The following is a 22,388-nucleotide window of genomic DNA, read 5'->3' on the forward strand; positions in this document are numbered from 1 at the left end:
GTTTATTCACGTTTTATATCGAATGTTTGTGGTTCGTGTTAGATGCGGTCTCTTGAAATCTCACAAATGAAAAGCTACCCAGTAAGTTAAGAATGGCTCTAACATGCCGAAAGATTGTTAATCCCTCGACGACCACGCTCCGCCAAGTTCATTTAAATCATGACCACCCCGGGATCGTGGATTTCTTAGGAACTGGTAGATTAGGGTGCTTACTTACTTTATTGACCGAGTTTTTATGATGACCGTGTAGGCATATGAAGGTTCAACAATGGCTGATTAGTATACAGAGTGGAGCCAATGAAATCTTTTGGTTTCTTTTCTTCTTGGGTTGACAGGCTATTCCCAACGTACAGTTGAAATTGATTCATTTTTTCTCCCAGTTGTTCTTTTTGTGGTGCGTCGTGTAATCCGATGTAAGACGACATCAAAAGTGGCATTAAAAGTTCGCCCACCTACAATGAACAGAAAGGGGCAATAAATTGGTCTTTTTGTTGTGTTTGTACAACTTTCTAGTCAATTTAACCCATTTTTCGGTGATATAAATATATGACATATGTGACCAAATCAAACAGAACTAAGGTCTTCTGTGTTTGCCGTATGTAAATCCATTAACACATTTAACTCGGCGGATGTGAAATTCTATACCTGGCATACATTAAACTGTAAGTAATTACATGGGGGTGCGCCTTAAATATTGCCGGAAGGAACGAGAATCGAATCCGATGAGAAGAATATTAATACGAGATCATTCCAATCTATTTTTCTTAGTAGGGATGATTGGGTGTAGATTCGTCAGCTGGTGAGGTACTTAACGCCCTTTCAACACCTCAATCTTCCCCCGAGTTGATATCGGACACTCCTGATATAATGGACTGTTGTCTTATCACTCCTTATCACAATAGTACTTGACTATACCCCGATTGCAGCCTATTTCAGACTATTGTTGTGTTGAGGATATGAGCTGACATCCGCACACTCTTATAATGCTCCGCGGAAATACTCTTCCAAAGCAAATTTAAACGATAAAGCGAGATCATTGTTCAAGGCAATTTGATGGGAGAAAGACCGAGGGGCCATATGTTGGCTTGAAAGCAGATATCGTATTAATTATTATGATAGATTCGCAGTCACTTCTTAATTTTCTCCAAAGTATCGCACAGGAGGTCTTGACAAGTTCCGCTAGATTTAACTAAGCTTGTTGAAAACTACCGCCCAATTTTACACATTAACTTCACAATAACCGACGCACAATTTTTCCGAATGAACCCTTTTAAAACATTCCATTGTCGAAAGTAATATTCATATATGGGCCATTTTTGGATTACCAAAATCGATTTTTTTCGATCAGATTTACGATTTCGGAACAGCGAGTCTTTTAATCTGTTTCGACCTACATCACAACTGTCAAACCTATTGATCGACACATTCAAATTGTCTAATCTACCATGTGGATTAAGGTGGGATTATTTCGATTCAACCCTAGCTTAGCCCTGATCCACATCTGGTCGTGGATATGAGACAAACAGCCATCATGGTTGGGTAGGAGCTTGAATAAAGATGAATTTCAGAGACTAGTTTAACATCAATTTCTTACAACATTGGAATTGAAGCTGAAGATATTCCTACGCAATGCATAAGGAGAAACTTAGATGATAACTGTTGAAAAATTGCCTTGGAGGTGAGCTTTGCTATTTGTATTTGGAAATTGAAAATTAAATTTAGTGTCAACAATAAGTTGCACTGAATTGAAAATTCGCATGAGGAAAATAACACAAGTCGTAATATTTTCTCTGCGCTTCAGAGTTGTACCATTCTATAAAACACTTCGTGTTTTTAATAACAATATAACAATTGCAATTTTAATTGGAGCACCCTGTATGTAGCTCTGTCAGTAAACTTGAATAAATTAAGTAAACAGTGTTTAAAAGCTGTGGATAAAATCGTTGGATTTTACAATTTTTATTAGCGCTTTTGCCTGACCTTTCAAAAAAACAATGATGCACATCCGCAAAAAACAATGTAAATCATCAAATAAATGGTTTGTGAATATTTTGTCTCATTGGAGTTTTGTAGTGATTATATGGAAAATATGTCGGGGATAGTAGATAGATTTTTTTGCAAACTGTGGCGGCTGCATATTTTATATTCAGTTATTATAATTTAGTCTTATTAGTATTTTAAGTGTACAAAATTGCAAAGTCGGCAGTCTAATCATTTTTAAAATAATAACCCTAGTCAACAAATTTTGGGTAAAATTTCTATCGAAAGTGGAATTAATTTCTAAAGCAGGCTTATCTCCTGATTCTAAAGCAATGATTTGAACCAAAAATCAAATCAGGTATGAAATACGTGTTTTCAAGTACATCATTAAAAAGGGAGTTAAATATGTTACTCAACAAACTATAGAAGCCGCCGATAAAGTAAATTTTTGCTAAGATATTTGAGAAAACGGATAAACAATTCGGAAAATCAACGGTTTAAAAAACTTTATGTCCGATTTTATAATAAAATCTATGGTTTTCTGCAACCGGCGTCCGTAATGATAAAGTAAAGCGGTCGCTTGTCAATGTCAAATAATTATAAATAAATTAACCTCAAAACACAATTTAATTTCTAGTAAGTTTCTTTGTAAATTTTTTTATACACATTTTTGGACTTGTCTTTTGCTCTGAAATTTTGCAATTTAGCGCAAGTAATAAATAGGTCAAAGGTAGCAAACTCTCCAAATGGTAAACATTTTTGGTGGTCTTAAAAATGAAAAGTTCTAAAATAGCTATTTGTGTACCAAGGCCAAAAAGTGGTTCTTTTTTGGCCGAGCCTTTTTTTAATGGCCGAGGCGCCAGCCGAGGCCAGAAAGAAGGCGAGGGCAAAATGGCACTTTTTGGCCGTGATACACACAAGATTTTTTAGGCGACATCATTAAATTTACTAGTTAATTAATTTTTACTTATGATTTATTGATTTAATCATTTATAACAACTGAACAATTGGAAATATTTATGAATTCTTTAGAAAAGTTCATATTTTTTTTATTTACATTTGCAGTTTCGGCATGTGTAGCTTCACAATTTGTATGAATTAGGTTTGATGTGCTTTCTGATGTTGTTGCGACAGCACTGCTATCCATGTTCATTTTCAATAATTCAATACGTCTTTGATGCACTTTACAGCAGTTTGTCGATTTGATTTTACCCAAATAATTACAAAATTGAGGGTAATATCAGTATCTTGATGTAATATGCAAAACTATGGATAGATGGCGCCACCATAGATCGGCCGAAAATGTTTGCGGCCAGAAAAGACTCACTTTTAGGCCGCTTTTAAGGCCTAAAAATTTCATTTTTAGTTTAAGTCGCCTAAAAATTCTATTTCTTACTCTAAAATTTAAAAATTTAACATAGTTGATAAACAAATCAAGGGCAGTAATTTCTTTAAATTTTACTGTTTTCGGATGAAAATGCCAAAGTTATCGAATTTAATGGAAAGTGGTCAACATTTTTGATGGTCGTCAAAATGAAAAAAGTTCGCACAGTTGATAAACAGAATAAAAACTGCCAAGATTAAGGAGTTTAACAAAAAATGGTAAAAAATTGTGGCTGTCTTTAAAAAAAAATTCTACAAATTTGGTCTCTTGTTCTAAAATTTTGGGATTTAGCACAATGAATAAACAAGTCAAGGCAGTAAACTCTCCAAATTTAACTGTTTTAGGATGAAAACTGCCAAATGCACGGAATTTAATTAATTAATTAAAAGTGGTGAAAATTGTTAGTTGTCTTCAAATTCTTTAAAGTTAGTTTTTGTAAAGATATGAATTGTTGTACTGTTGAAAATTTTGAAAAATGCGGTTGAAAGGACTTTTTGGTACTCTTTGGCATACAAACTTCTAAATTTGTTGTAAATATTAAGTGGGGGATCAAACAGATACTAAAGTATAAAAAATACAAAATCAAAAGAATCTGAAAATTTTAAAAACGAAGATAAATATTTGAAAGTCTTAGAAAACTTGGGTTTGAAAATTAAAGAATTCAAATAAAAAAAGCTAAGGTTTGGACTCACATTAGAACTTAAAGACTTGAAGAACTGACAAACTAACAATAAGACAATTATTATAATTTTATTGAACTGAGACACACGCCATAGGAGAGCAATTTTAATTTAAACACCCATTCCCACTTCACCCTTCTATTTTTCACATGTCATGCTCGCGTAAATTCTCCAGGGGCAGTTTTCAAGGTGTGTTCCTCGTGTGGGGTCTAACCAGGTACCACCGAAGGTCTGTCAACAAACACGGGATTATCAATTGTACTCTTAAACTGTTTGTAATCGATATAGTCTGACAGGCCTCTCCACAAAGGCTGACCAGCCGGAATAGATGTAATAATAAAACAATTTTTGCACATGTTTCCTAAAATAAAATTCATCAATGTAATTTTAATTAACACGAGGATTAAAGAAACCCAAGTACTGTACGGCAACTCTGCTGTTTAATTTTTTCCTTGTAGGTGCGATTTAATTTCTAACTTTTATTTTAACGAATTAATGGGGCTTTTGTCGCGTCTGGCCGTCACAAGGGGATTTGTGAAAGTTTATCCTGGCAACGTCAACTTTGCTGTAAAGCTGCTGTGCTTTGGATAACTCATCGTACTAATTACTTTATCCATTGCGTTTGAATCTCTCTAAATCCACAACACGTTCGATTTTAATTAATTAACATTTTTAAATCTCTGGGAAACTGTATGTGTTGTACTGAGAAAAAAATCAATAGTTCATATTTTGCTACATCACGAAATGTATATTTTCTGCAGTCTAAACTATCCATTATTCGATACAATACTAATTATTGTATTGAAATTAATAATACTCGCCACGTATTATTGTTCGCAAATCAATTGTTTATCTTTTAGTATTTTTGAATTGTGTTCTTCTTATTTAAAATTTGGCAAACAAGTTTCTGCATTATTATGAATATTTCATCGTTTTTAATGAACAATAAACATAATTAACCACCTCAATGAATTATTACTAAAAGCTGAAATTAATTTTAATAATCAATCATTAAACGGCAACACTTAAAAATAATTGTTGATGTGTACCTATGTTATTTCACAGCACCATGCCGGAATTTTTGTGATTAAACTAATTTAAACATATCGTTCGTTATTTTAGTGCCCATAATTATTACAGTAAATGTTGTTTTGGGGTCATTGCTAATTAATTTAATAATTATTGGCTTGTGATGTTCTTTAACACGTCTCGTTTGGCGCATTTTTTCAGTTATAGGAATATTTTTCATGTTTAATATAAATTCAATCAACAGAATTTTATATAATAAAAATAGAGTATTGTAAAAATGTGTCTACAATATCATTTAATATTCACCACTGCCGTAGAATAGCATAAAATGATTTTATTATTTCAGGCGTTTCGATAATGAAAGATACATCAAAAAAATACAAAAAAAAATATAAAATCGTCAATCAAGCCAGTATGTTATTCTAAAGCTATTTTTTATAATGAATCGAAAACAATAAAATACAAACCAGTAATAAAAACGAGCCCGTTAATTAATTTTTTATTAATGTCCATTGCGCACTAAACTCATTAAATAAACAAAAGTGCCACCTCCCTCCCCATACGATAAATAAACTTAAAATATGTCCGTACATCATTCCCAGTTTTCCCATCACATAACAAAGTAGATTGCATACATAAATGGAATTTTTAAATTGAGTTACACTGAGCACATGTTTATGTTTTGGAAGCCTTAAAAGTGACAAATTTGAAAGTCACATTTGATATTGACAGAACTCTGCAAATATTTGCCGAATATTTGCCGAATAAAATATCTAATAACCAGTGGATGTAACAATTTGTCTTTTTTTTTGGAGACATTTTGCACGCAGCTGCTGCTTGGAGTGTTTGCTCAAAGGACATGGATGATAGACCAGCATCAATTAGATTCAAGTTGCCGTGAAAATTGTCAGAGCAAACAACCCCTACTAATTCACCACCGGTGTTGGGTTACTCGAAACAAAAAGACGCAGGTCATCGCAGGACCAATTGTCCTGAAAATCTATTTTAGCTCCTTCTCTAACTATCCTGTCATTAACAGTAACTATTTCTAGGGTCTCTTGCTCTAATTAAAATGATTTGTTTGTACGGTTTATATAAGGGAGCCCTGCGTAATTGCTGCGAGTTGAGGACTAAAAAAGATTGAAACTGGACCCCAATTTCGTTGTTATTCGGGACAACGTGGTTTATGTGTGTTTAAGTTAATGCGATACAGGAAGCCAAACAAGATAACCAGTTGATTATCTCCGAAACCATTTAAGGAATTTAATGTAGTTTGTGGTCTTGATTGGCAATGATTTTCTCGAGAATAAACAGATAGAAGTGCGTAATTAGGGAATTAAATGCGCCATGTTCAACATAAGTCTAGTTTTCTAGTTTTTCAGAATTTTTTTTAATTATTTACTGTGAAATCTTGGTGGTATTGTAACATTGTAAAACAATTGTGGATATTTTTATAACAGCAGACTCTCACGATTGGTTTAAAAAAATTAAAATAATTTGCAATTTGTAAGTTCTTTAAATTTTATTTTTTTTGAAATATTAGCTGAATGAAATTTTCTATTAGAGTTTAAGGTTTTCAGGTTTATAGATACTATTCTCATTTGACTTTACATCAAAATTAGCTTTTAGATTTCTAAATTGCACTTGGACACTTTTTTGGTGTTGGCGCATCCACCATTTTTATCGTCCAATTTAATTTGTGTGTATAATGGCCGGACTTTTAAACTTTTTTGCCATTTTTTTCTCGCTTATTGCTCAAAAATCCATATTTTTTAATGAACCATAACAACTATTTAGTTAGATATTTTTTTCCGGAAATTCCGGGGACTCCGGAGATTGAGAAAAAATCAAGGAATAAAGGTAAAGTTTTAAGAAAAGGTTTCTTAGAAATATGTTTGTTTGCTCAATTAAAAAGAACAGAAAATTTTACTTTTCAATAGTGGACCTTTTTTTCTAGCTAAAAAAATCAGCGAAGCGTGCCGAGCGTTGTTCGCATTTTAATTTCGAACCATCAGTCAAATGAAAAAGTTTCAAGAGATAAAAAATGTTCTTCGTAAAATTTTATGTAAAGCGATATTTGAACCAACTTGCTAGTCCTAATACTAATTGTGGAACGGTAATTTAAAGGTAAGTTCATTTGAGTCTGTAGAAAAATGAAATAAATATCTGATTTTTTTTCAGCTTGAAAATTGACTGCTTGCTTAAAAATGTATTGCATTAATTTAGGATCGGTGGGGAGGTAGTATTTTAATGAAGAAGAATTTTGTGTAAACAACGATTTTAATACGAAAATGATATTTTATTTTGTCATGTTTATATTACAGTTATTAAATATGTGGGTTTGCATGCATCAAGTCCTAACTTGTCGACGTGGTTTAAAATACAACAACATTGTTATAACTTAACTTAATTTTACCTTAACCTAATATGTACAAGAAACGCAATTAACATGATCTTAAAAAGCTTCACAAACGTTCCAATGCTTCCGTTTGTGTAGCTTTTATATTTAACTTTTTGCTCGAAATGTAAAAATGAACCCTTTTGACCGAGCAACCGTGAAATCTTGCACATAAAGCACTAAAGAACCAAATATACATTTATACAGAACAGCAACAATTGACTAGATAAAACCACAACTCCTCTTTACACTTAAGCAACTTCCAAATCTGAAGAGTCTTCATCGCTGAAATTCTGGGGTTGAAGCAACCTTTGCTGTTCTACAGTTGCTCGGCAAACATCCTCTTCCTGGATTTTCCTCATCCTTTCTTGCTCTTCTCTTTTTTGCTTTCTCCATTTGGCCCTCCGGTTTTTGAACCAAACCTGTAAATTAAGAAGAACAATGAAACTAATTATCCTCGACGCCACTTTCAGATATTCATAAGCGCCGAAATGGAAGGGCGTAATACAATTATGATATTTGCATCAGAATAATTCCGGTTAAGAGCCGCTTTTTCTGGAACAATGGGAACAATGCAAGCTTTTTATTCGGCGAGCCAACTGAACAAAAAAAATCATTATTTGAGGCAAGTCCGCGCTTACCGAGCGTCCAGGAAGTTGAATGGTGGGGCTTCGCAAATATTGTGCATTTTTATGTAATTTAGACCAGAAAGCTGAAGTGTCTGGAGCTTATCGCCTTGGTTTCTGCTTTGGCGCTAGTGGCAGAAGTTAAGCCAGGATTGGGAAAATTCGACCAAGATCGATTGCGAGCACTTTTTAAAATAAATAGAGGCGGTCGGCGACGAGGTTCTCGAGATGGAGTTAAAGCCCTCCTAATACAGAGGGTTAGGACTAACAATAACATATTTAATAATCCCTCCATTGTTCGACTGCAAATGCCGGCTAAATCCACATCCAATACCTCATATCATCGCATTAATAAATACAATCACTTCTCTGAAATAATTTGAATGTTTGTTTTAGGTTAACGTGGGTACACATACAGCGTTGCCGCTGATGGTTTTTTCCAGAGGTTGCGTTCCGACGGCATTTACCCTTTTATTTATGTTGCCACTTATTGCTATTATAAATAATCATTTAATTAACTAATTATTGTACGTAAATAACGCAACTACAACCGCATTGCTGGAGCCAAATTTCTAATTCATAAAATCAATTTCATAGGTCTAGGCAATATCCGAATCAAGATCAAATAACATGCATGCAGAACCTACAAAATAATTTTTTATGCTAATCAGATTAAAAGGCAAGAAATACGATTCGAAAATGTATTCGATAAATTTGGTGGCAACGCCAAAAATGCAAAAAAAGTTAAGATATACTGATTGCAGTAAGAGGACATGTAAGTAGATTTTCAACTCCACAAGGTCTACTAGAGTTTTGAAACTTGAAAACTTTGAAAAATAAGTTTGAATTCACAAAATTTCTCTCGCCATACGTTTTCTGGAATTGGTAATATTTACTTCTAGTTAAATTACATCAGATAAAATCTTGCAATATTGTTTAGTTAAAATTAAAAAATCTAAGTTAAAACACCCAAGAAATTAGTTTATCATTAAATATATTTTAATACTTTGGAATTCATTTTTGTCTCTTACATTTAGTTTTGTCATTTTTTTTTTCTCATTTAGCGGATTTCTAGTGCTGTGAAAATTAAAACATTTTATGTACAACACTTCAATTTAGAAATAAACAATACACGGATAGTTTTACATTTTCCAATAGTTAGTTAAAGCGTTATGAGTGTCGGCGCGACACATTTAGGCCTGCCCGGTAAAATATTTGTTATTATGATGTAATTCTAATTGATAAAATTAACGACAAGTAAAAAATTAATTGAAAGAAGTTGATAAAAATTCATTTCTGTCAAATTTTCTCTTCCTGGTGAGAATATGCCCGAAGTGAACTTATATTTTTTAATTTTTTTGAAAATTCGTTCTTGCAGGTATAGTGTAAAAACTCCTGATCAAAAACATTTTAGCGTTGACGAGATATTTTAAAAATTACAGACTTGGAGGGAATTTAAATATTGAAATTTTGAATAATTTTCCTGCTCGTAACTTTTTTATTTTTTAACAGATTTATTTTTTTTTGAGGGCGTTTGATAGAAAACAAAATTCTCTAGATTCCCTTTAATCAAATTTTGACAAAACTTTTTATTATCATATATTATGAACATCGAAACAGAGATTCGGATGAAAGAGGTTTGAATGTATCAAAAATTTTAACCGGTCCTTTAAAATAGAGTAATAAGTATTTATTCTAGCAAAGACAATACCTACACGTTTTGACGTTTTTTATTTTTAAAATTTCTGTTATCCTGCCACATTTTTATTAAAATATTTTTGTGTTCTCCTTCGCATAATAAGCGTCCTTTGGCAATATGTATATCTAAAGTTTCTTTGTCAGTTTCTTAACCATCCCTAATAGTAACCATTCCATGACCTATCAATTGACTAATTTTACAATTACCTACATATAAATCTGCTGCCGCGGTTGTGCATAAAGTTTTGTATTGCATTCGAGTATTATTGGTTGAAAACACTCAAGAAAACGGTAAACAATTCGACCTAACGCTCTCCTGTCTGCCCTTTTCTGTCACGTTTATAAATAAATAACTGTGTGTAATTTTATTGGATCCACTAAAACGTATTGGTTTGTCATAATAATTTAATTTAATTAATTATAAAATGAGGTAATTTTGTTTTTATTGTTAACGATTACAAAAAACATAAACAAAAATCGAAAATCATATTTTATAAATTTCCAGTGATTCCACGAATTTTATTTAGAGAAAAAATAAGAATAACATACATTTTAGTATCTACATTGCCCTGACAAAAATAAATATTTTTAATTGTATTTTTTTTATTATTACATGCACTAAACCTATTTAATGATAAAATTAAAATATGAGAAAAAATTCAGTCGTAACATGCAGTGTGGCAAATTTTCAGACCTATAATTCTCCCGAACAAAATTATATAATTCTGGATGTTAAACATTTTTTTGGCCTGATATGGGGACACCGAAATTTCGCGGCTTTGAGCACCCATGTTGGACAAAATTGAGGTGATTTTTCCCAGAATAATATTTGCTTTGTATTTGAATATTTCCCTGACACATCAGACAAGTCAACACCAACTGTTTAAACTGTAATTCCGCATTAAATATTCGGTGTTAAAAAGCCTCAAGGACTCCATTTGCATAGAAAACAGCAAATCTGTACATTACCTCTCACATTTTCAAATATTTCAAATTTTTTTAAATAAAAACTGATCGTGTTAAGACTGTCGCATTTACATTTCCACCGTGTGAGGGTTCGCCAGATTTTCTTTTTCGCATAATACGTCGTGTTCTGTGTTCGCACTGCCCGAGGACACGATCAATGTAACTGTAATTAACCTTCCGTTGAATTTTTGATCCACTTGAAACAATGAAATGTTTTGAGACTAAACAAAATTAGCCCTCCCCGATGTTGATACGCGGTAATAGAATAATCTGACTGCGGAACGACGCTGCTAAAACAGAGAGTAGAGCGCTCTCGCCGTCTCTCCTGACTAAACAGCGAATGGGAAAACAGCTAACTTAATTGAATTATGGCGATGCTGGGAAATAGTAAATAATAAAACGCATTGTGGCCATCGATAGATTATTACGAGCCGAAAAGCGCCAGCGGATGCAAAAAAGGGGAAAGATCAACAACGGGCTCCACTGGAATATTACAATTCGCACGGCAGTTGGGGACGTTTGGTCAATAGTTCGGTGGAAAAATGCAACTCGAGGGCTTAACAATACCGTTTCCATTTATTATGAAATTATTTTGTTTTGGGAACGTCTAAATTATTCAAGATTTTCAAAAAATCGGAGATAAAACACACCCCAAATGTTTAATCTACACGAATAAACGATTTTTTTTTGAGTAAATTCCTCTGTTTGCAAGCACAGACCTTCTTAAACTTTGTATCTGTAGAAAGTCAACATTTTTTTAAACGTATTTTCAGTTGACATTATTCGTTCTGCTTACGCAACCAGATTCTTCTCCAAGTCCAAAAATTTTGCCTTCCAATGGTTTAAAAAATTGTTTCCAAAAAATCTGTTTTATTAACTTCAGAGTGAATTATTGGCTTTTGTCGAGACAACATCCGATGACATTCAGGAACTATCCGAAGCATCCGTCTGTCTTCAGACCTTCAATCCGTCGAAGTTGCCGGAGATCCATTAACTATGTACTACCTCAGGCTCGGAGTCCCTTAAGTGGATTAGGCACTTTTAAATTTTGCAGTAATTGCTTTACCATGTCTGGAAGCCGATTTCTTTGCGGCTTTGCAGAGACAATCAAGACGCGGTGCGGAGAGTCGTCGCTTGTTAAAAATGGATGGAGACCGACGGTGACTTTAAAAACTTTCAAAGAGACAATTAAGTATTTAAGAACTTTTTGGGAGAATAGGTAGTTTAAGACCAGAAGGTGAGTCGAGTGTTACAAAGCCGCTTCCGCCAGAGTAGCCACGAAAGGAACATTTAAGACTTCTTCGTGGGCGCCCGGATTTTTGAACCACCTACTCAATCCACCCACACGAAAAGTTGCATTTTCCCAATTTCGCACGATATTTTTCGGGTCAATCGTCACGCGGCGTAATGAAAAACGATTTCCAATTAAAAGTGCGCGTTTCAAACTTAATACAGCAAGTCTGGTAATAAAGTTGGAGTTGGAAAGTTTATGATTTTATGTTATTAAATTTCTATTTAGTGAATATTAAGCAGCAACTCCTTAATTGGTGTAATTAAGGACGTAATAAAATATCTTAAAGAAAAGCGCGCTGAAATCAACTTCTCTCGCAAATCTAAATTTGTAATTAACTAACCGTTCGGAAAATAATCAAAGTTAAGCAAGAGTTAATGAGGCAAAAGTTGAAGCAGCTCAGTATTAATAAGAAACATGCAAATCGTGAAACAACTTCATTAATATTCTTTGGGTTCATTTGGAACGTTAATTTGATACAACCCACCGTCCGCGCCGCTCTGGAAGCCCCACAATCGACTGGAATTTACCGCATTACTTTCACATTTTTATGAGTTGAACATTTTCTGAAAAATTACAACGCGTTTTGTTTGCGGGAACCAGCAAGAGTAAAATTTAATTCGGAGGATTATTTTTAGTTCAACTACTAATACAAGATTTTGTTTAGTTTTGAATCAAACTTTCCGAACTTTCAGTCAACGTCTTTGGGGAATATTTGTCTAAAGCTCCATGAAGTAATCATCATTTAATCACTGTTCGAAATTTCGGGAGAGAAACAGGAAGTTATTACTTTTACGTGGAAATTGTCTAAAAAAACTTTATATTATATGCATGTTCGTACGAGTGTTTTCGCCATCTTCCAGCACAACGGCTTACTGAAATTGAAAAATGTTATCTGAAAGAAAAGAAGATAGTTATTTGATAAAGTTAGAATCCTTCGCTGGAAGGCACGTCGTCGCCAGCCATATTTGATTCGTCAGATTGAATCTTTTTCTTTGTGCAAGATCTGTGAGGCGAAGCTTTATTTGATTATATTATACATTCAGAAATAAAGCATTCCTTACGTTGCTCATTTTATTTCTTTATTTTCATCCGACGTATCGAGATATCTCCGGATCAATTAGCATTAGTCCTCGGACGGAATTCCTATTTTCAATGAAAACACGAAATTCGCCTTTTCCACTGGAAAACTCCGCTTCTTCGCAACGATTTGCAACGAAAAACAACGGCCCTTTTGCGATATTTTCCCGCCGTAATCGAGCTATGATAACGTCTAGCGAACGAAGACTGTGAAAACATTCGCTCCATTTGCTAAACTAACTAAACTGCTTTGCCTGGTATTTATATTGCGGGGACGCGCCCGCCGCCCATCTTTCGCCGCCGCCGCCACAATTTCTCATATTTAAATATCTATCGCGAAGCGAGGAATAAAACCCGACGTTCTCAAATATAAAGAGAATTTGATTTTTTATTAAGTGTATTAAACGAAGGATGAGAGCGAGATTTGTAAACGGGAAGTAATTAATACGCCGCCAGGTGACGGAAATCAAAGCGGGGATGATCACCCCATGATTAGCGGAAAATCTATGGCGGCACCAGACACACCCCGATTCATGTCAGGCGGCTTAGGAACGAATTAGAATAATTGAATCGCGCAGACACTTGCCACTTGTGTTGTTGACAGTTATTCCAGCTTCGTAATCAACGCACAAAGGGATGAGAGAGTAACGCAAGGCGCTATTAACGGACCATTGTTATTAATTTCTGATGTAAAATCGTGTTTTTTCAAATTGGTTTTCCCCGTCTAACCTTTTGCCCCAATGTCGTTTCGAGTTACCACAACATACTCTTTTAGTTTGCGTCAATTAGGTTATTTCTTGCGTGCGAGGGGACATGCGATACCATACAAGAAAATCGTTTTATTTACATAAGAGAGAGGGGTCTCCGGACGCCGGGGGAGAGCAATAAAACCGCACTCTGCAAAAGCCTCCCTATTATCACAGCTTTATATGGGAAGCCCTGTTTCTTATGCGAGCAAATTAAGCTCCGTTCTGGGATTTCAAAATAAGCAAACAGCTTTTTCCTCCGTTTATAATATGAAAATCGAGTCTTAAAGTAACAGGCGTCAAAAAACGATCGCTTTTAATTTTCCTCGTTTTTGGCCAAGTAATAAATAATACCAATTAACTCGCTTACTTGAAGCTCAAAGACTTATTTAAGTCAGTTTTATATAATAATAAGCCTCGTTGTCTACTTTGTTCGCGTCAGATGGTCTTTGATCCGGTGCTGTCAGGCGAGACGCTGTCGACCTGCTCATTTAGAACTAATTCCAATTTATCCATTCTCGTTACCCGCGTCGTTATAAACGTATGATATGATGTTTGCCGGGACTATTCTTCCGGAAATCCAGGTTCGACTATACAAACGACTCTCTGTGTTGATGCGACAACTACCAACGGAAAATTGAAACAATCACGCCTACGATTGCACACGAGTGGAAAATCGTAACAAATCCACGGTAATGATGTGTTTTTGTCTTAAATTATACGATCAATTTTACGCATTGCCATGAAAATTGCAAATAATACATGAAATTTACTATCAGAGAACGAACAAAATTATCAACTGAGCCGATTTATTGTGTAGTCCTTCATTTCAGTTTTTCAATTTGCAAAATGGGCTTTCTCTCTTAATTTAATTAAATAATTTTTCCTTAAATATATCTAATTAAATAAGAGCAAAGTTCCCTAGAGGGTGAGACGAAAATTTTCCAATACAATAATCAGAAAGTCGTTTCAACAGAATTGCCATAACGAGTGGGAGGGAGAAATTTTAATCAAAATTTGTCTTGAAATGAAGCAACCTGATCAGCACAAATTAAAATATTTACTTATAATTAATTTTTGAAAGTAAGTTAAGAAGATATAAGTATATGTGTTGTCTACAAAAAGATTCATGCATTTTTTAATATTCTTCAGAAATGCTAAAAATGCTTTATTTACACGATATAACAACACATTAAAAAAGAAATCGAGAGATAAGCGAAGACAACATTAAAGCAGCAAAATTAATAAAAACTAGCAATGAAACTAAAAACAATCTGAAGTTGTCAGTGGAGCAAAAAGGCGATTATTTGTATTAAAACTAAATTATTTTTGAAACACGTAAAGGAAAAAATTAGGGTGAGAGTTTCTTTTGATGCACACTTAGAATTCACACTTGAAAGGATGCTTCATTGCTTTTCTAATAAAAAAAATTGAAGCAAGGCATGCCAGTCATTTAGCCCATTTTACTTCTAAACCATCAAATTTCGAAAATTCTGTAATTTTGTTGGTTTTGGCCTTGAAGCATTTAAATTTAACTTGATTATTAAACTCTACCAAATTGCAAAATTGTGAGGCACAAGAAGTGACCAACTTTAGAAATTTTGTTTTAGAACTGTGAATTTTAGCTCTACACTCTAAAGCATTCAGATTTATGGTGATTTTTACTCTTACTTATTACATTAAATGACAAAATTACAAACCAAAATAGAACCAAGTTTAGAATTTTTCATTTTTGAACGAATCAGAAATTACAAAAATTTTGTATTTTTTTATCTAATTAAGTTACCTAATTTTTTTTGTAGAACATTCAAATTTATGCAGATTTATTATTCTTAATTTCTAATTCTGCAAATTTTGGCTGTAGAGCAAAATTCAAAAATTGTAGAGTAAAATAAACCAACTTTAGAAATTCATTTTTGGACAAACCCGAAATTTTGAAAATTTTGTAGTTTTGTAAGTTTTGGCTTTAAATCTACAAAAAAAAATTATTTTTGACTTATGAACTGTACCAAATTACAAACTTTTAGAGCGCAAGTGACAAATTTTAGAAATTTTGTTTTAAAACGAGCCAGAAATTTCAGAATTTTTGTAATTATTGTTCTAAATCTGTAAATTTTCCCTCTAGAGCACTCAAATTTATAAAAGTTCTAACACTACAAATTAACAAATTTATTAAATGTACAAATTTATAAACCAAAACAGAATAATTTTAGATATATTCATACTCAAAACAAATCAGAAATTTAAAAAAAAAATGTATTTTTGTTCTAATTCAGTTAATTTTGGCACTACATCATTTAAATTTATGAAGATTTATTATTCTTAACTTGTTTATCAACTGTACCAAATCCCAAAATTTTAGAGCACGAGTTAAATTTTAGAAATTTTATTTTAGAACAAATTTGTAACTACAAACTTTTTATATTTCTTTTTTCTAATACATATTATGAATTTTGGCTATAGAGTATTTAAACTAATGGAGATTATTACTTATACTTTGTATTAAATGTGAAACATTATAAAATTATAAAATAGACTAAAATAAGTTAAGTTAAATTAAGTTTTAAAAAAAATTGTACAACAAATGTTGGAAAAAATTTGTAGCGAATCAGTTTCAAGGTAGAATTATTGCTTTCTGATTCTGAATCGTTTTCCTTGCTCTATCAGGTCAGGACTCAATGATAGTTTTATTTGCTACATGACAAAAAACATGGAGAGATTTAAAAAAATCGCTTTTTGTTAACTTTCGTAGATTTTGTGAAATATTTGATTTGAATGCCTACAAAATTGCAGTTTTCTGACAAATCTCATCTGTTATTTATTTAGTTTTCCAGAAAATCGTAAACAATTTTTCTCAACGATTTTCAACACTCAATTTTTTTTAAGAGCTCGTCATCTAAAATCCTCCTATATTTTCTCTATTTAAATCATTTTAAAATTGTAAAATACAACAGGTAAACGCTCGGCACGCCTCGCTGAAATTTTTTTTTTGGTCACAAAACCGATCACAAAAAGAAATCTCTTCTTAAATTTTATCTTTTACCTATTTTTCGATTTTTTTTCTAAGTTACAGTAAAAAGCCCAGTAAAGGTCAAATTTTTCAACTCTATAAATAAACAGTCTTATCGATACTACAGCTGCAGATTTTTTTACGACATACCCACTAACACAATAAAAACGCCGTCGGAGTAGCTGCGGAATTTGAAAGGGGTTGGTAGTCCTGTTGGGTGTCCATCGAGTTTGACTTTTCATGCATGTCATCAGAATTGAGACTCTGACACATCCGACAGAACTACCAACACATTTCAGAATCTGAAATAATAACTTTTAAAAAATAAAAAATAACAATTTAAATAATTGAGTATCGTGTTTAATAATTTGCCTCGTAACATATGTTCATAATTATTTTAAGAAGATAAGTACATAGTTAAAAACTTAACTGTTTTGTGTGAAGGTAAAAGAACTATCAATTACTTTACACCGCAGGAGTGCTTAGTCAAACCATAAACAGCAAAGTAAAACACGTCTACTTACAATTTAAATTTTATATGTATTTACATAAAAAAACCTCCGTGGGTGCCTCAGGCCATTATTAACTACTTAAGACCTAAAACTCTTGATTAAACACTAAGCTGGTTGTTGGTATTGGCGACAATGCGTAAAGAAGTAGTTAATGTATGTGAAGGTAAGAATTCGAGAGGACTCTCGAGATCCTTGTCAATAAGAAGTTGCTGACGCATTCAAGAACCACCCAGAATCGTTTGGACTTCTATCCTCAAGTCAGACAAAGATGGACTATCTTGTGACGACTCGAGTACGAGAAAACCTCAAACTCTAAGTGGAATTGTTTAAAACATAAAATCAGTAGCTTGTTTATACAATGATTTAAATGTTTACCGGGAGCAAATTCGATGTTTGAAATTGACATTTTTGTTGACGCAACGTGTACACCGCCCCTAGCGAGGTTGTGTGGTAATTGTTAAGGTGTTTGATTTCACAGCAAAGAAGATTTATCTATCATAAAAATCCAGTGGATTTAACATACCTCGACTCTCTCCTCTTTCAAATCGACTTTCAGTGCTAACTGCTCCCGTAAAACCACGTCCGGATAGTGTGTCTGTTCGAAGGTGGCCTCCAACTGTTCGAGTTGCTCCTCGCTGAAAATGGTGCGGTGGCGGCGTTTCCTCTTCGGCGGTTGATGTTGGGGGTGATGGGCGCTGTTGGCCATCGAAGCGGCTTGTGACGCTGCTGCCAAAGCGTGGACGTAACCGGGATAAAGCCCTGGGTATGCCATCGCTGGAAAAAAATTGAAATTCGAAATTTCGGACACGCACCCTTCTAAAGAAACTGAATCAATCTGGTGTGCTCGGGGGGCTGTTTGAATATTGTTAAATAATAATATTTTCTTAGCAGATCGCCGAGGGCGCCCCGTTTTTCCCCTTTTTCGCATGCATGAAGGAACTAAGAGAAGTTACTTAAAAACTGTAGGATTTTTAAATAAGGCGATTTTAATCTTGTGGGAATTATGTTTAAAAGCTTACTTTTATGGTCTGTTTGGCTACAGAAGTTTTTTCTTTTATTATTTACGACGTGTTTGTGGGTGTTTTGGAGGTTGAGAGTGCCACGAATCTGATCAAAAATGCAAAATGTTTAGAGCACACCTGCTTGCTGATGTTTACGAGTTTAAGTCGCCGTGAATTCACACTTGATCAGACGCCAATCCTCGTCACATTACCACGGAATCTCCATATTCTTAGAGGATTTGCACAACACTTATTGATTTTCTACTTAGGTATTCCGGGCTTCAAGCGTGAATGCGTGCATAGTGATCAGTTTTATAACCGACACTGATGTTCAATGCTTTTTATTTGGGGCAGATTTAGAGGAAGAATGACAAAGGTGCGAAAATCTATTGATTCGGTGCAGATTAGGCTGTGGAGGTACATTTCAAATACTTAAGTTTTTCAAAGAAAAAGAGAAAAAAGAAATCCAGGTCAAATATTAGAAATAATTATTATTTTATCCTGATAAGGAGATAAGTTAAAAGCAAAATCAAAAACCCAAAATATCAGAAATTCTGCTAATATCAAGTTATTAGTGCCTTGCTTTGTTCATAAGTATTTACTAAAATTTTTGATTCTATTACACCAACTGGATTCTTCGGATTTTTGATTTTAGTATTAGCTTCAATCGGATCTTCGGTACATTCTTTAAATTTTCTTGATCAGAACTTCAGAATTTTGAGTTTTTTATATTTTTTTTTGTATTATTCAGAATTTTTATATACTCCAAAAACTGTAGGTAAACATAATTTTTTTTTTAATTCCTCCATTTGACTAAAAAGTTTATGCTAATAGTTTGTTTCTCGTGGATTTTTTAATATTCTTACAAATCATTTGAATATGTTGTTTCTGATTCTTCAATTTCTTTGATTTTTTTATTGTGATTCTTTTGATACAAATCATCTGAATATGTTGTTTCTGATTCTTCAATTTCTTTGATTTTTTTATTGTGATTCTTTTGATACTTTGGAAACGGTGTCTTTTTTACAGTGAACAGTTTAATCATTTGCACCGTTGGATATTTTCGGTTCATATTTTCAAACCTATTTAAAATTTTCTATTTTAAAAATTTTAAGTAAAAAATTTTGTTATTAATTTTTTTGGATTGCTGCTTGGCTGCTTGAATTTTTTTTCACATTTATTTGGGTTTTCAATCTTCCGAATAAATTGCAATAGGTTCATTTTTGTTATAAATACCTAAAATACCGTTTTTGCGGACTATTCGTTCCTGTTTACGGACAAGACAGCCGTAAAAAAATTTCGGTACGTGTTACAAACAAAATTTTTTAGTAAAAGCTCTCAAAAACACATTCAAACCTCTTACTATGGATGATTAATTTATTTCGCTTCGAATTTTCCATACCAATTAACATTTGAGTCACTTAAATGCAAAACCCGATATCTGCATTCAGCCATAATTTTTAGGGCAATACAAAAAGCTCTTTCAGCGCTTTTGCTTTCAAATGTTGGATGATAAAATTTTGTCAGTTTGTAGTAAAAAACTTGTAAATTACAAAGGTAAACTTTTTCAAAATCTGCCTAGACCAACTAGTCACAATTACCGAATTTATATTGATGTGTCAAATTTCGGCCTGATGCAGATATCAGGTTTTGCAATTAAGCGACTGGTTTGCTGAAAAAAGACCGAAATCGCAAAGAAAATTATCATGTATCAATTAGACAAAATAAAGTTGTTTAATGGTTGTTACTGTGATTTATTAGTTGCCATGGCAACTTTTTGAAATTGAGTCCGAAAAAGCCTCATTTCAGGTACTTACATGAGTTCATAAAACAGCTATTTTTGGGAGCGTTTACTAAAAAATATAAAAATCTTTTTTATTATAATTAGATTTTTATGTAGATTTTTAGATTCTTCAAATTTTGGATATTTGGAATTTTGGTTTGAATAAGTACTTTGAATTTTTACATTTTTTTATGGTTTTCAGACGTTTTTTACAGGAACTTTGAAACCATTCGTATCCATTTTCAATCTTTGAGTAATTATCGTAGATCTTTTAGATTTTTCCTTTTTTTTTTGCTATATATTCTTCGATTTTGTTTAGTTAAAATAATTCTACTACGAAACAATTTTTAAGTTGTGTCAAAATAATTTATCCATGTGAATTTTCTCCCAACTTTAACAATATCTTCTGAATTATTTTTGCTACAGCCACAAGCAATTTTATCAGCCTAAGGATATAAATGACTAGAAAATTACTTTAAATTTTTGAATACACACACGTAAATAAATTAACCAAGAGGATCAACTGAAGAATTTTTGAAGCAGTTTTTTTCTTTGAGCCACACTAGACACGTCATGCATTTTCATCTAACTACGTACTCCTTACCTAGAAAATCCGCCGACGCCGCTCCAAATCCCCCGGCGGCCGCAATGTGCCCCAAATGCAAACCCGGATGTTGCATCAACGGCCTCTGTGGCGACGTCGGTTTTGGTCTTGGCGCCAATATACTATCAATAGTAAAAAGTGAACCGGGCGAACTAGAAGTGGTGGCGGCGCCTCTTTTAAAGACTGGCCTAAATCCTTCGCCTAAAACCATACTTCCCAATAATGGTCGTTGGCTCGGCTGCGCCGACGTTTCGACCATTCTAAAGTCGTCTTCACTGTACGTCTCGTCGGCGACGTCGCACCACTCCAAATCACTCTCGCGTTTGATAGTAGCCAGTTTTCCAGCTTTTGTGCGTCAGTAGTGGACCGCCACTGAACGATCAAGTATACTTGGTTGAGTAGAAGAAAACGTGGAACGCCCCGGTGTTGCCATTGGTACGCGCCAACGGTGCTGCTCCAATGGTGTGATTTGTTCCAGTATCCCCTGTCAATGCGTTTGACTGCTCACAGAGGGGTGAATTGTGTGCGCTAAATGGTACAAATAGAGCTGTCGTTGAGAAAGATGATATGTATTAGGGGTGTTTTGTGTGTGTCGACGGGGTTGGAACGTGTTTATTAGTAATCGGGGCGTATTTTGGGTATTATGAAAAATATGGGACAGGAGGGATGCTGAGGGACGGGGTTGATGGGAAAGTGTTTTATTTATGGAGGAGGATTAAAATAGTAAATTATAATGAGGATTGCTTCATAGAAAAATTCTAAGGGGATCATAGATCATGGTACCTACTGAGATTATGAATATTAGTTCAGTTACAGGGGTCGTGACAACTTAATCGTTTTGCCTTATTCAAGTTTAAAAAAATGAATTCAAATACCCTGACAAATATTGTACCGGCCAAAGTAGCGGCTTTTTACAATTCTAATAATTTCTAATTTCAAAGAATGTTTACGGTTTATTCACCCTGCGTGAATAAATAAATAACAAATTGAAATTTTCGTTGCAACGGGTCGGAGGGCTTGTTTGTAAAATACTTGACACTTCGCGCAAATTCTGCAATTTGCCAGTTTAGGGTCTGAAAGTGTGTTTGAAATGATAAATAATCAAAATTTTGATGTATTTTTTAAGATGTTCTGAACAAATCTACAGATGCATTATTGCTTTATTGCTAGAAAAATCTAGATTAATTTAAGAAAAAAAAATCTAAACATTTTTTTTAAATGTTACGACATTGGAAAAAAATATATGATTGGTACAGTCAACAGCAAAAGAAATGAGCTCATAGGCGGAATGGCTTGTAAGGAAGTGTAGTAAACTTTCAACGGACATAAAAAAAATTTCAAGTTTTGTTGTTGAAAATCTAACTAGTGATATTTGTAAGGCTTCGTTTTAATGTTGTTTTACAGACGTACTTTAGTTTGTAAATAAGCACAATGTTTTTTCTACAGCCGTAAATTCATGATTTATGAACGACGATTTTAGCAATCACGATGATTTTAAATTTTTAGCTAAGAATTCGTTCTTTGATTTGATTTTTTTCTAAAAACATTTCATGATTAAAACTATGTCAAACTTCTGCGATCGATAACTCGCTTTTTATTT

The 22,388-nt window shown here is 33.5% G+C and overlaps 1 protein-coding gene across 1 annotated transcript; it reads right to left on the reverse strand.

Annotated features, from left to right (window-relative positions):
- Positions 1 to 7,348: 7,348 nt before the first annotated feature.
- Positions 7,349 to 21,164, reverse strand: Gsc (goosecoid homeobox). Its single transcript, XM_088045734.1, has 3 exons — positions 20,789 to 21,164; positions 17,924 to 18,174; positions 7,349 to 7,893 (listed from the first exon to the last, which is right to left on the reverse strand). The coding sequence occupies exons 1-3, from the start codon at positions 21,045 to 21,047 to the stop codon at positions 7,723 to 7,725; spliced, it is 681 nt and encodes a 226-aa protein (XP_087901860.1). The 5' UTR covers positions 21,048 to 21,164; the 3' UTR covers positions 7,349 to 7,722.
- Positions 21,165 to 22,388: the final 1,224 nt, after the last annotated feature.

This window comes from Gnatocerus cornutus, chromosome 9 (genome assembly GCF_029298725.1).
Source record: "Gnatocerus cornutus isolate USDA-ARS CGAHR chromosome 9, icGnaCorn1.1, whole genome shotgun sequence".
NCBI classification, from domain to species: Eukaryota; Metazoa; Arthropoda; class Insecta; order Coleoptera; family Tenebrionidae; genus Gnatocerus; species Gnatocerus cornutus.

What these genes read in the sequence shown, in the direction of transcription:
- Gsc (XM_088045734.1), bottom strand. Translation starts at nt 21,047, where the DNA reads ATGGTCGAAACGTCGGCGCAGCCGAGCCAACGACCATTATTGGGAAGT. An exon ending in GGCGTCGGCGGATTTTCTAG is followed by an intron (nt 18,175 to 20,788) that starts GTAAGGAGTACG and finishes ATTTTTTTCCAG; the next exon opens with CGATGGCATACCCAGGGCTT. An exon ending in TGAAAGAGGAGAGAGTCGAG is followed by an intron (nt 7,894 to 17,923) that starts GTATGTTAAATC and finishes CTTAATTTACAG; the next exon opens with GTTTGGTTCAAAAACCGGAG.